Genomic DNA, 15,376 nt, shown 5'->3' on the forward strand with positions numbered 1-15,376 from the left:
TCAACACTATTAAAAGAATTTTTCGCCAGTCACGTGCAATGAAAATTATGACACTATCAATACTTTTGATCACAACACTGGATCGTGTCTAAGTTTCTTATAGATGCTATGAATAATTAAATCAAAATATCATGAAAACAACTTGTTTAAATCACGTCCCTTAACAATAAAATCTGCATCAAACTGCAATTCTCGAAATAACTTACACAGAAAAAAATGTTTTTTTACTAAATGTGAAAATTTTGAAATGTTTGAAATGTCATAACTTTTTTGTTTATTAGTTTACCATCACCAAATTTTTATGGTAGATAGCTAATATAAAAATTACGTTCGAAAAAAGATAGGGTTTTGAGATATTTGAGTTTTTGTGACAAAAATGATATTTTTAAAGGCAAAAAAATTTTTTTTTACTGTGCACATTTTCTTAAGAATCACCATTTAGTTGTCTAACTTTGCTGAAAAAATCATAACAATCGAACATTCCGTTTTTGCTGTGCAGCTTTTTAAATATTTTTGAACCATTTTCACATACACCCTTTTGAAAAGTTAGTCGTGACTCAATATGAAGATTTGATATCGAAAAATGACGATTTAGATGAAATTGAAAAACTGTGCAGAGTTTCAAATATTTTCGAAATGGTCGCTCAGGATCGATTGACATGCCCCCGTGGAATGCCTCGTTGGACTTTTATTTCCGAAAGCAAGGTACAGCGTAGGTAACCCTTCGGAGATTGGTATAATACCAATGGTATTAGATGGGAAGAATGGAAGTATAGTGAACTAACAGTTGACGCAACATGATTTGCAAACATTATAGACTTAAACTGAATAACGTGAGGTACAGAAAATTACTGAGACAGATAGGTGATGGGTGAATTGAGCAGGGTGAAATGAAGTGACAACGTGTGAAACGTTTGACTTATTGGGAAATGAACTTTTCAAACCTATTAACATTTGTATCCCCTGGCTTTGCTACAATAGGTTGAACTCATATGGCTCGACGACGCAATTCTCAAAATTGCCTTTTTTATATTATGATACGTTATCCAACAACAGATTATATTGAAAAAAATACTGACTATTTATTTAACTCATATAACTTTAGCATCGGACGTTTCTTAGAACTCATATATTAAACGAAATACACAATTATTCAAAATCCTGTTTCTATGTGCGAAATATGAAGACAACTCTTAAGCGAATATATCTTATTATCATAACAAAATTTTCAGAATTTCGCTGATTTGATCACAATCTGAAAAATTTCATTACATTCTTATTCAAGATTTGTTACTTGTTACTTGACAATATTACCACCCGTTGTCAACATAGACTGCTTTTAGGTATCTAATGTCATATCCAAGAAACACTATGTTCTACTCCACGTTAAACTAATTCACTTTCGTTGTAACTATTTATTGATCCGGATTAACAATTGACAGAAAGGCTGTACAATTACTACGAAATACAAATTTTAAACAATAACAGAAATATTGACAATATGCTACTACGCGATACTCAATACAAACAGTGTTCACCGCATGAACATAAATTGTGCTAAATATTGGTACTAGTAACGGTAACACTTATGTTAAGGTCTAGTGTTGTGTTTCGCCATTTAAATAATGTTGGTATAATCAAAAAATAATTTAACATCAGCTGAAAGTTACTCCATCCATAATAGTGCAAAACAAAATTAATTCTAGAATATGAATTCAGGTCAATTTATGAAACATATTACACGAACCATCTACCAACTTTGAAAAAGACAATCTCCTTAGCAAAGACGTTAGACGTAGAACTACATTCATGATGTTTCCCCTGATGAAGGCAACAACAATTTGCCGAAACGTTGGGACAGATCTTAAGCGATTGTTCTAAAAAACCAACAGGCTGAAAAGCCAAAAACCACAAAAATACTCAAACATTAGCAGTCGAACTCTCAATCTACTAAATAATCAATACCATAACATCTAATTATATCCCTATTTCAAGAAGTGTTACTTGGAGGTGGCAACGGTATCACCCGTTGTCAACATAGACTGCCTTTAGGTGGTTATTGTCGGCTCCAAGAAACTATAAACTAAATTTTTCACTTAAATTCTGCTCAAATTTTACATTTCAAATCGCCAGATAACCTTCGTTGTGTCACTTGTCATAAGACGAGTTTGTACGGTCCCATTGAGTTCCACTACTTAATTGTGTCTTGACAGATACGTGTTTCGACCTCAACGGTGGGGCCGTCTTCGGTGTCAAAATAGTTTTCTTAACTTCGTTGTGTGTTTAAAACGTTTTAAATTAGAACTTACATTATTTGCTTGACAGACTAATGGGAAAACGACAATGGAGAAGGGTAAAAGGGAAATCTATACTACAACAGAAATTTTGAGATTCTGCTAGCTATCAGAATACTAAAACAAATAGTGTTGAAGTGGTTAACATAGACTAGTTCTTCTAAGTATTGGTCCTAGCAGAAGCAAAACTTCTGTTCGGGTCCAGTCTTGACAATTTAAGCTACCAGATAGCTGCAGCTGGATACCCCAAAAAAAATCTCATCCAATCGTTTTTCGCTGTGCCTATCATCGAACTCGGCAAGGCTCAAACATGCATCACATACAAAAACGGCATTCTTCACCTTCCGCAGCACTTTTAAATCTTCAATCGTTGCTCCCGGTAGGCATTGGACGTGGATAGACAGTTTGCATCTTCCAAAACACTCAACACAATCGTCATTATCACCGATAGGCACTGCACACTGAGCGCACGGATGATTGCCGAAGCTGGGATCGCTCCCTTCACCACTCATCTCCACGGGCGCCTCGACCGAGCAAAAGCAACACAGATAGAGCAGATGCGATTAATTAAACAAATAATATCACTTGAAATCTACAGTTTGCAACAACGGATTCACTGAACTTTGCTTTTGCAATAGACAGATAAAGTTTACGCATCACATACACATACAAATAATCTATCGCTATGCACACATAAAACTTGAACTTACGATAACACGTAGTAAGAAACGACTTTCTTCGATCTTCGTTCTTCTTCTTTGTCTTTAGATAACGTCAAAGATCGTGGAAATCCCCAAAAGGATTTCAGTCGCTAAAAAGACAAACTGAGCTTCTGGTGCAGACAGAACCGGCGACAGATTCAAACCAGATAATAATAAGGAAAATGAGGCCAACTTCTTAAGCATGTCCCAATATTTACGCCCAAAATTGATGGGCGTATGGCAACTCCAAACAGCTGGTAATCCGCACCATTTTGTACCTGACAGACCACAACATTTCCTCATCCCTATTGGCAGATGGATTTTCCTCTTGGATCATAACCGACGTTCCTGTCCAGACATTTCGGCCAATCTACCATCGACCATCTCCTGCAAACAGATCTCCCAGTCACGTATTACCTTACCTATAATTAATATCTATTAATAATTGCTGTTTATGACCGGAAGTTACCGGAACATGTATCCACGGATAATAAACGAAGATCAGTATGTTGACCAAAAAGTCCGGGGATTGTCGCAAATTATTGTTCTGTCTTTACTCGCCAGAAAAAAATAATCGATGAGAATCCCAGAACGAAAGCTGAAGTTACAAGGAAAAGGTACCTTTTTCGTAATGTTTATCGCACTATAAAATTCACACGCAGTCGAGTTCCAACGCAATAGGTTTCAGATCCAACGATGCTTTCGTATTTACAAATTATGCTGTGTGGTCTTTTCGGAGACGCAGGAGCAAACACAATTTCCAACCAACAAAAATAAGCTTCTGAAATACCTTCCTTTCTCATATGCATTTTGGAATCGGAAATTGGTTTTTTAAAGCTAAATGATTCTACGCATTACAAAAATAGAGCTCCATTCACCACTTCTCCAACAGCGAGATTTATAAATAGCAAAAGCTCACATTCGGTACCCAATTAATCATATTCAGCTGGCCACCCATGTGTGCCCGAAGCCCTCTCTCTCGCGTTTCTGGTAATTTGTCATTTCTATCCATGAAGATCCATGGTAGGTAGTATTACACTAGGATAGAGCAGATCCTCCAGGGCATTATTGTACTGAAAGCTAGGGATCCCGTGGTCAGAGATATGCGGAAGAGGCCATCCTACGCCATTTGATAATTGAAAAACTAAGGCAATTGAAAAAGGTGTTTTATTTAAATTAACAAGATCTGGTAACATCGTCGCGCTAAATCAAATATCGACCTTTTGGCTGAAAATGTAAGCCCATAGACAATTGCAGAAGTTCCATCGTTTTTCCAAAACAACTCGCCTATCTCTAAATATAAGAACCCAACCAAAAGCCAACTGCAAGAAATCCGACGAAAATCATTTAGCACCGTCGTACCGTTGCCGTCGTTCCACATGAGGGTGAGAAAAACTTATTCGCAATTTGTTAGCAACACAAATGGGTTCACGTAACCAGAGCCTGGGAAGGAGTGTGGGCAAGTGCTGCAGAATGCATCATATTTATTTTCATTTGCGGAGTTGTACACGACTGGCCTGTCTTATACCTTAACCATGCCAAAACGTAGCGTTAAAGTAACAGTGTAAAAGTTATTCATTACTCGGCCTTTGAAATTCGCCTGCTTTCAAGTCTGCTGCTTCTAACGAATGGCCACAATCAGCTTGAATTCAAGAGATTAATTCGAGCTCATGAGCAAGCCTTATTAAATTAGCATTTTTAGTCCATATTTACAAACCAATGAAAGGAACTGGTACAATCTGTTTTGACATCTTATTTATTATCTTTTGGAGTCCATGGTGTATTTGGTACAATTCCCCTTCAAGAACGTATCTACTCCAAGCAGTGTCTTCTGAAATTACCAAAGAATTTTGTGGGACAGATGAAAGCGAAGCACAAACTGTTAGCTTTGTGAGTGCGCCCTGAGGTTACTTCAGCGTTTCGTTCTGAAGGCGGGGGCGCTAGTCAAATGCAGCATAATTTGCTTTCTTCCGCACTTTGTGATTAGATCATTGCTATCTGATGTTTGCGGATGAAAGGTCTCCACGGGAATGTTTTGCCTGGCGGGTTTCATGATAAGGTAAATAAATAAGAACACAATTTGCCTTCCATGTGGTATGCTATTTTTGTTTGGAAGGTCGAAAATATCCTTCCGGTTCCGCGAAATTTTATATTCTAACAGATGGTGTTCAATTTGGTACCGTGTTGACTCAAATCTCAAACAGACTCAAATTCCGAACACTCGTCACGAGGAGGTTTATCTTAAATATTGCATAAATAAATGAATTTTTGCTAATAATTCGATTCTCAGTTTCATACAAAAAATATAAAAATTAGGGAGTCTAATTTTGTATTTTTTCTCAAGTGTCAATCAGTTGCAGTTATAGATCACATGCGTTTTGCATGTAATGTGAACTATTCAAAGTATGGACATTACTCACTGATTGACGCAAACAACCCTGACCTTTTCATAGCATTATCTTCCAATAATAAAAGGCTTTTCCCAAATGCCCACATCGCGATAAATGAAAAACGTTTTATTTCGTTACATCCCTGTCTCTAATCATCATTTCTATTTCTATCCTTTTACAGTTCATTCCATCCATCGATGGTGATATTGCATCTTCCAAAAGCTCTACGAATCTGCCACCACCTTCAAAACAGTATCACACCTTCAGTGAACCCCATTTAATTATGGCCAATGGAAGCGGTACTTTCGCAACAGCCGCTACCGCCACCACCACCACGCCCGCGTCGTCGATGGCATCCATCACGATTAATTACACCAGCACCACCTCGTTCACGGCCAACCTCTATCAGGAAATCTACCTCAACCTGCAGATCGTAAACGGTGGTCTGCTCAACTTCAGCGAACGCTTCGTGGTGGACTCGAACGGTTCGACAATGGCGGCCACCTCATTGACGGCATCCCACACGCTGCCATCGGTGGCGCCGACAACGACGGCCTCATCGCCGTTCCCAGCCGGAATCGTTGCCTCTGCCGGGCCAGACGACGCTGGCGATAGGGATTGCGCGAAGATATGCCTTTCCTGGGAGAAGATGTTTCTCGTTATTTTATTCTGTGCACTGATAGTCATTACGGTGATTGGAAATACGCTGGTGATACTGTCGGTTGCCACCACAAGGCGGCTCCGGACCGTGACCAACTGCTTCGTTATGAGCCTGGCCGTGGCCGATTGGCTGGTGGGAATCTTCGTGATGCCTCCGGCCGTGATAGTGTTTGCCGTAGGTGAGTAAATGGCGGAAAACTCTGTTGCATTGATATGCAAATTATTAGTGACATGGAATTTGCTTCAGTAGTTTACATTTCAATGCAACAGTTCATTTACGAAATCGTAAAATACATGCACACGAGACAATTGGAAGTTGAAAAAAATAATCTGAATAATGTTAATGTTTCTTATGATTTCGTAGAAATTCTTGATCAAACGGTTGTCGTATTTATGTGTGGAAAAACTGTTTTCCTTTTAAATACCACGTCGGAGTATCGAATTAGCAATGGCATGCACACTTCTCAGAAGGATTCCAGACTCATAAAAGGAACACTGATACAAAGAATTGGCCAGACAATGGATCATTGGATCATTCTGTCTCGACTGAGTTGCATTTTACAATGCGGGAAGAGGCTCCATAATAACCCTCTAGGGTGGAACGACTAATTCATGTTTCCACATGTTGGATCTACATGTAGCCAAACTATATCAAGTGGAAGCGTATCCTTCGTTAACTAATAGGCATTTGTTTCCATAATACTTATCGAATATAGTAAATGGAGGAATGATGGCTCACAGAGGATTTTTGTCTATTGTAGTCATGGAACTTTTGTTGACTTCCTAAATTATGCCTAGAAGATGCTTTGATACCTAAAGAATGCTCAGCCCGCAATTCAACGGAGTATACCAAAAGAACAAGACATATAAATAATTATAAAGGGGTGGCAATTGTTTGATGTTGTGATTGCAAAATGGATTACCTAAGTTGTGACCAATGCCTAATATTGGTAAGCCATTTTGCCCACTGTCAGATGAGGTAAGAAAGAATACCGTTTGACCAAAGACGTTTGAAGTTGAGCACTTGAAGCGCATCGATTTTAATCATTAAGAGTTGAATTCTTCAATTCGAATTGTTCTTCCCAAGCTTCCATATTCTATCGTACTATTTCTCTGAGTATCAAAACTATGGATACATGTGATAAGATAAATACAAATAATAAAATTTAGATTCGATATACGAAAACAAAGGTACATCAAATCAGTTTGTCGGAAGAATATAACAGAATTTCGACTATTTTCAACTTTTATCAAAAGAAAAGATTTTAAAAGCAAATGACCAATTTTTTCCTTGAAAATAAAGTCACATCCAATGGCCAAAAGGTCGGGCAGAATAAAACGTTTACCACGTATTGTTTTATTGTCTTAGCAGTCTTAATATTGTATCAAACGAACTATAATGTTCTTGTTCCGACGTTTCGGTCCGTATTTGGGACCTTCTTCAGGGATCTAAAATTTATTGTTGTATGTTTATCCAAACAGTTTTACAATTTACAATTATCACAAGTTTAAAAAATATTACTCACAAAGAATTGATCGCTCTTGTCTTAATACTTTTAGCCTGTCGTGTTGTCTGTATCTGTTGTACATTTGGGAATCCTGTCATTTTGTTTTATGTTATTACATGAATTTTAAGTAGTTTTTTTTTTGTCTAGCTTTTACTCACTGTGTTATAGTCTCTAACCGGAATGGGATATCGGCTTATCATTGGTTATGCTCTCTAATTTTGTTCACTATATGTTCACTTCTATGTTCACCTTTCGGTTCACTGGTGACTATGTGACTATGTCTATCTCTACTATATTTGTAAACTTGCTCTTATTATTGGGTTATTGTTAAGCATATGCGGTATTTCGAAAAATTTCGTTTTAGGTGGTTCGAAACGAAATTCCGCGGAATTTCGCGGAATTTGAGCATGGCGAAATCTGATTTCTTGATTTCGTTTCGTAAAATTACAAAAATTTCGCTAGAAAAAAACTAGCTTCTAACGAAATGTAACGAAATTCCGCGGAATTTCGAAACAAATTTAAACTTAGACCATACTTTATATTATCAAAAATTTTGGCTGCGCCGCTGAACAAAATCGTAAAGTTGTTTTTAAAACTTTAGGTTAAACAATATTCCTATAAACGCACTATATAACCCCATTCTTCGTCGACAAATTCGTATATGACACATTACAGCGAAACGGGACACCATGAGGAGCCGACTTTTAGCGAGAAATTAGGTCTGCATTCGAAAATTAGCTTCGGGGCCATATGATAAACAAGTGTGAAATTATCCTCACTAAATTTTCGTCCTGATAGAATACTCATTTTTAGATTTTTTCTTTGAATATGATATAACGATATAACGCGCTGCATCTTGTAACGCGACACCATCGCTGAATTGCACTTTTTCGCATTTTGAAATGCAAGTGCGTTTTTTAGCTCTGGTATACGGTTTAGAGTCTCGATTTATTCTAAGCATTTCTCGTATACATCAACAGAAATGAGGCTATGAATTAAAATCGCGGGAAAAACGGAGATTATAAGGAAAATTACTGAATTGATATCAATACCGCCGCCACGTTACGCTGATCGACAAACAGTGTTCTGCAAATGGTGTCGCGTTACGCAAACGTGTTTATCGTTGATCGAATACTTAATTTCAGCAAATTTCGATGCGACATGTTGTAATCGACACAGGATATTGTCACATTATCTATCGTTGAAATGAAGTTCGAGTTGGTGGTCACGATCTGGAGTTTCGATTATTAAGGTTTGAGGAACTAACCGGCACAAATTTAGAACTGAACCAATTCCATTCATATCACATATCTAGTTTTTAAAACGAAATAAAATGGTAATGGGTTTTACTATTTCTATATTAGCCACACCCAAGTATGATTCGGATCGGTTTTTAAGTACGTGGTCAGACGATCGATCCCTCTAGAAGTGAGTTTTTACACTGGAAAGTCCTATATTGCCTTTTTCCTACGTTAAACATTTTGATAGGTGATAATGGACCAAGAAGCGCAGCATTGTTGAAGAGGAATCTTTCTGTCGTCTGTTTTCAACTTCCTATTCATTCCTTAAGAGATTGATTTACGTCTCATGTCTCAAACAATGTTTATCACAAGAGCGAATACGTCGTGCTCTGAGTGCACTACTTATATGCATTTTAAATATTTACGCTCTAATCAACACAAAGGGAAATTAATTATAATTTTGAAAATATTGTTTATGTGCTGGTGAAAAATAATTGTATATTTATTCAAGTCAAAGCGAAGTTCATTCGGATTCCTGATACAATATGTCTTTATTAACGAGACTTTTAGCCCAAGGCTGGTTCATCTCGATTAACATAACATGGTAATCAATAAATTTTCAATTTATCACTTAGTAACTCTCTGTTAACTTTTTTCGATAGGCTATTATTCTTGCAGTGGTTTGGTTTGGCCTGATGCTAATAATTATATTTTCGACTGCCGGTGACTAACACTCTTAAATTATTTAACTGATATTGACTGTGCAAATCTTTGTTAAAATGCTTAAGCTGAAATATCGACTAAATTGACATATGTTTACGGCTACATTTTTTTCAGCTGAGACAAAATTGCCGAGCTAGTGAGTGCAAACGAAAGGAAAATTAACCAAAAATAAATAGTCAAAATGATCAAATAAAATGCAGAATAAAAACACGTGGCTCTCGGCTTGTCGAAGCTAAAAATATGTTTGAGAATCAAGATAAAACTTGTATTGAAAAACATGATTGCGGCTCCGAAAATATAATGCATACATCCACAAACAAGTTTTACGATCCGTGACATGGTTGAAGGAAACCGTGTTTGAGAGCAAACTGTTCGTTACGTTTACTCAAATGAGTGCATGGTGATATTGAGCGCTGAGAGATAGGTTTGAAAAAGCCTCAAAGTCCTCTCGAATAAAAAAAATAAACTCAATAACTGACTTATTAATGGACGACCCCAATAAGTACTACGCAACACCAAACATTTGTAATTTCCCACCACTTTTTTTTTTTTTTTTTCGGGTGAAGATCACTGCGTCCAGATTTTAGGACTATTGTGATATACTCTTTTGCTGTGAAATACGCAAGTTATCTCAGTAACATGTTTGTCACTGAGATACCTTGGTATCGACTGAACTCAAGACCATCTATTATTGATGAATAGAGATCCTGAGTTACAGTATGTGACTCCCCCATTCTGGCGAGACTAGCTTTATGAAGCCAACCACGTCCTTGGGGATAAGATCCATATGTCAGCAGGCCCTAAAAAGGGCTTGCTGAGAACTTTGAACCTACGTTGGGTGAGTGCACTGCAATAGCAGAGGATGTGTTCTGATGTTTCTCTCTCCTCGTCACAGAAGCGGCAATTTGAGGTTTGGATTGCTCCGATCTTTTGTAGATGGTATCTGCAGGGGCAGTGTCCAGTTATTAGACCGGTGTAGATGTTGAGATCCCTTTTGTTGAGACCTAATAGTTGTTGGGTTTTCTTGGGGTTAATCGTTACGAGCCTTTTGGATTGGCTCGTATGGGAAGTGCATTCCAGTTTGATGTGATTTGACTGACCATATATTTGTTCAGTTCCTTTTTACAGAGCAGTCTGAGATCCCGCAGAAGGGCTCAGGGCCAATGAACCTTTCATTAGATCCATTCCTGGCTAGCTCATCAGCAATCTCGTTTCCCTCTAGACCCGTATGCCCTGGGATCCAATATAGGTAGACTCGATTGCGTATGGATAAGTTTTTCAAAGCCAGAATGCATTCCCACACTAGCTTTGAGTTACAAGTGTAGTTATTAAGCGACTTAAGTGCCGCTTGGCTGTCAGAGAAAATACATATTTTTGCAAATCTATACTTTCTCCTCAGGCATAATAACACGCATTCTAATATTGCATATATTTCCGCCTGAAATACTGTGGGCCACTGTCCTAAGTGGACAGAAATTTTGTTGTAGGGCCATAGATTCCGGATCCTGTCAGATTATTCATTTTCGAACCATCTGTGAAGAAATTTATAGAGCCTGTTGGAACGCTGGGTCCACCTCCTTCCCACTCCTGGCGGGAAGGAATGAACACATCGTAAGGTAAGTCATAATTGACTACCGTTTCCATCCAGTCACTACAAATTCCTATTGCGGGATTTATGGCAAATTCATTTAATATGCTGAGGTGACCCGTAAGGTCTCCCGACAGCAGTGTTTTTGTTCTCTTTAACCTTAGAGCACTTTTTTCCGCTTCCAGCTTTATGAATTGATCTAACCGGGGCAGGTGAAGCATTGCGTCTAGGGCCAAAGTGGGTGTACTACGAACTGCACCAGTGATGGCTATGCAAGCGGTGCGTTGGATTTTGTTGAGCTTAGCCCTTGCAGCAGCCTCATTAGTTTTAGGCCACCAGACAAGGGAAGCGTAAGTTGTCCTGGGACGGACAATGGTTTTATATATCCACATGATCATACTTGGTTTTAGGCCCCATCTTTTTACCAAGGGTTTTTGAACAAACCCAAAGTGTATTGAGACCTTTCTGCACAACTGATTGGAGATGAGAGTTCCAATTAAGCTTTGCGTCGAGTATGACACCTAGATATTTTACTTCACTTGAATAAACTAATTGTGTTTGATTCAAGAAAAGGGTTTCAGTTGTACCTTTCTCCGTTTGGTGAAAGGGATAATGGAAGTTTTTGTAGGATTTATGCCTAGTTGATACTTTTGACACCAGGAAAAAGTGTGATTTAGGGCAGATTGCATTCTTTCCACGATAACACTTTCGAATTTGCCTCGTACAATAATGACAACGTCATCAGCATATCCAACCACTTCGAAGCCTCTTCTCTCTAAGCTGTCTAAAAGCTCATCCACCACCAGTGACCACAACAAAGGAGAAAGCACTCTGCCTTGCGGACACCCCCTTGTTGCTTTAACAGTGATGTATGAACCGCTAAGCTCAGAGGAGATTTTCCGATTAGCTAGCATAGCATGTACCCAGGTAACAATGCATGGGTCGAATTTTCTCCTCAACATTGCTGACCCTATAGACGAATAAGAAGCGTTATCGAATGCGCCCTCAATATCAAGAAATGCTACAAGAGCAATTTCTTAGTGTTTTAAGTGTTTTTTCGATTTTTTGAACTACCGTATGTAGTGCCGACATCGTAGATTTTCCACTTTGATAAGCGAATTGGTTTTTTGGCAAAGGCATTGCTTTCATAAATTTGTGATTTATGTACTCGCATAGTACCTTTTCCATAATTTTGAGCACTACAGAGGATAAACTTATCGGCCTGAATGCTTTGGGGTTGGTTTTATCTCTCTTGCCTGCCTTCGGAATGAAGACAGCCCGGATTTGACGCCAATCGTTAGGTATGTGCCCCAAAATCAGACTCGCCTTAAAAATCTCAACCAAGGGTGGAACCAGTGTTTTCTCTTCTTTTTGGATCAACGCTGGGAATATTCCATCCATGCCAGGAGACTTAAATGGCTCGAAAGATCTCACAGCCCTCTCAACCCTGGCCCGAGTGAAAGCTTTTTTTGCAACCTTTATTGCGTCTTTTTTAGATCCAGAAACCCATGATTGGATCTCTTGTGGATCTGAGACAGCAATTCCAGTGCCTTGGTCGCCGATGCTCGACTCAGGGATTGAATCAGGGAAGTGGATCTTTAACAATTCGCTCAGTGTATCGCTAGGCTCTACAGTGAGCGAACCATCCGTCTTTCGGAGGCTCCCCACACCGTTGGAGTGGTCTTTTGAAAGAGTTTTTGGAGTCTGGCCACTACGGGTGTATTCTCTATGCTTTCACACATTAGAATCCACGATTTCCGTTTGGCTGACCTTATTTCTTTGTTGTAGTTCGTCAGGGCCTTTCTGTATAGGCTCCAATCGCCGGTTCGCTTAGCACGGTTGAACTCCCTACGCGCAGTTTTCCTAAGCTTCTCAAGAGTTTTATTCCACCATGGAACGTCTCTACTCGAACTAGTTGATTTAGTTGGACAGCTCTCTTGGTAGGCGTTAAGGATTTTGTTTTTAATGGATTTGGACGCATCTTCCAATTGTGTTATGGACTTGATGTGACTTTCTATGATGTACTCTTCGGATCGTAGGATAGCTGAGTAGGATTCCCAATCAGTTTTCTTAGGATCTTTAAACGTTTTTTCCATCGTTAGACCCCCTTCCCATTCGAAGATGATGTGTTTATGGTCTGACATTGATATTTCTTCAGAAACATGCCAGTTTTTTATTTTATCAGAGATAGACCGACTACATAGTCAAGTCCAAAACTTCCTGACGAATGGAGTTTTCAACCGTGGGCTTGTCACCAACATTACAAATGTCAATGTTCTTGGAAGAGAGAAACTGTAACAGGTACTCACCTCTGGTGTTTATATTGGTACTTCCCCATACGGTGTGATGTGCATTTGCGTGTGCATCACCCTATGACGAAGGGGATGTTGTGTCGGTGGCTGTAGGCTACGAGCGCAGCTATTTCTGGAGGAGGGATTTCGTCCACGTCACCTGGGAAGTATGCCGAGACCACCAAGATCTCTCTACTCCCTCTGGCGGAAGGTACCTCCATCCTGACCGCTACGATGTCCCTTTTTATGAATTCTGAGATTGGAAAGTATTTACAGTTGTTATGTAATAAAATAGCCGCTCTAGGAGAAAGCTGGCTGTCATCATATACCAACTTACATGAGTGTTGTGGAATACCTTGTATTCTGGATTTATTGACCCATGGCTCTTGAATGAGGGCCACGGTTAAATTCTCTTTGGTGAACCTCCGACAGAGCACACCCGTGGCGCTCTCAGCATGGTGGAGGTTCACTTGCAGAACTTTAGTCGCCATTTCCGGGTTCCTGCTTTTTCCGGACGATGACTGTCCGGCTTTGGATGTTGCGGATCATCAGGATGTCGTTTGATATTACAGTTTGGGTTTTCTCTCTTCCCTGAAGCAACCTGGCCCGCCAGTTTCGCCTCTGTGGTCAAACTGTCGCTTTTTGCACCCCTTTTGCCCTGTTTAGATACCTTTGGTTTGGTACCACTAGAGCAGGGGGTCGCATGTAAGCTTCGAGCTTTTCGTTTAGAGGCGGACAGACTTATGGTGCTTTTGGGGTGAGATTTACTAACCTCGCCCGAACCGGAGGCTTCCTCAGATTTCTCTTGGGTCGGCCTTCCAGTTAGCCGAACCTCGCCCGAACAGGAGGCCTCCTCAGATTGCTCTTGGGTCGGCCTTCCAGTCGGATTGGCGGTAGCGGCACTCGGTTGATCTGTAATCTTCCTTAGTTGGATTTCACCAAATCGGTAGTTGAGGGTGTATTTGGACTTCTTCAACTTTTCCATCGACGCACCCTCTACTGTGAAGATCCATTCAACATGAATATCTTTCAGAATGGATCGTTTCACAATACGCCAATTAGTTGTTGTGATGTCATTTTGGCTTTCTATGAGAGCCTTTATTCGGTCGTCATCATAGCTGGAGCTTCGTGGGAAGAATGCTCGGATCATCTCTGGACGTGGAATCGCCACTTCGTCCATTGCCATCAGCTCTGCACCTTCCCAGGGTTTCATGGATGGGGATATTCTCTTTAACCACTCAGCAGTCTCTTGATCCTTACAGATTAGAACCATGTAACCGGACTTGTAGATGAGGTTGTTGAATTTGGGTTTTATTGGCTCGTTTCGCTGTTGAACTACTCTGAGCAGGAGTGTTTCTTGTAGAAGGTCTAGCTGGGCTGTAGTGAGTTGGACGGTGGGAAAGTCTTTGGGTATTATCCCGACCTTCACGCTTTTAGCCATATCACTGTAGCTGATACCAGCTGTTTTCCTCATGGGTGGGTTTTGTTGTCCAGACACGTTTTTCTGAGGCGCGCGGTTTGAGGACTGTTGGGCGCGCTCTCTCGGATCCAGATGGTGCTTCACCCTTTTTTGTTTGGGGTCCTCTGTGGCGGATTTGTCTAGGTCGTTTCTCGAGCGTTTTGAGGAAGTGGGCTCGCTCTCCTTATTCAGGATTATGGACAAGGCCTCATTCCGGTCTTTTCCCTTCTCCCGGAGAGTTCTAAGCTGCTTCCTCTGCGAGCGTGTGAGTGTGGGGATTTTCTTTCTCGGAGCACCCTTGGCTTCCGTAGAACCCTTGTTATCTTCGGATCCTTTGCTACTTGCTAAAGATTTTTGGGGTTGATGACGATCCTTATACCATCATCTTCGTTATCTTCCATGTCCAGCAGGTTGGAGTCGGTCGATGAGGGGGGTTGTAGATCTGGATCAGCTTTGTCGAAACATGTGCTGCTCCGGGAGATAGGCGTTGAGGGGCAGGATATTTCCATCTTCTCCTGCGA

At 40.0% G+C, this 15,376-nt stretch overlaps 1 protein-coding gene across 1 annotated transcript in view; it reads left to right on the forward strand.

Moving 5' to 3' along the window:
• LOC134227314 (probable G-protein coupled receptor No18) overlaps positions 1–15,376 on the forward strand; it is a 203,736-nt gene that overhangs the window by 149,869 nt on the left and 38,491 nt on the right. The window contains exon 2 of the mRNA XM_062708701.1: positions 5,567–6,224. Within this exon, the coding sequence (XP_062564685.1) occupies positions 5,669–6,224 (556 nt within the window). The 5' untranslated portion in view covers positions 5,567–5,668. The remainder of the gene's footprint in view (positions 1–5,566; positions 6,225–15,376) is intronic.

The sequence above is a fragment of the Armigeres subalbatus genome, chromosome 1 (genome assembly GCF_024139115.2).
Source record: "Armigeres subalbatus isolate Guangzhou_Male chromosome 1, GZ_Asu_2, whole genome shotgun sequence".
Taxonomy (NCBI): Eukaryota; Metazoa; Arthropoda; class Insecta; order Diptera; family Culicidae; genus Armigeres; species Armigeres subalbatus.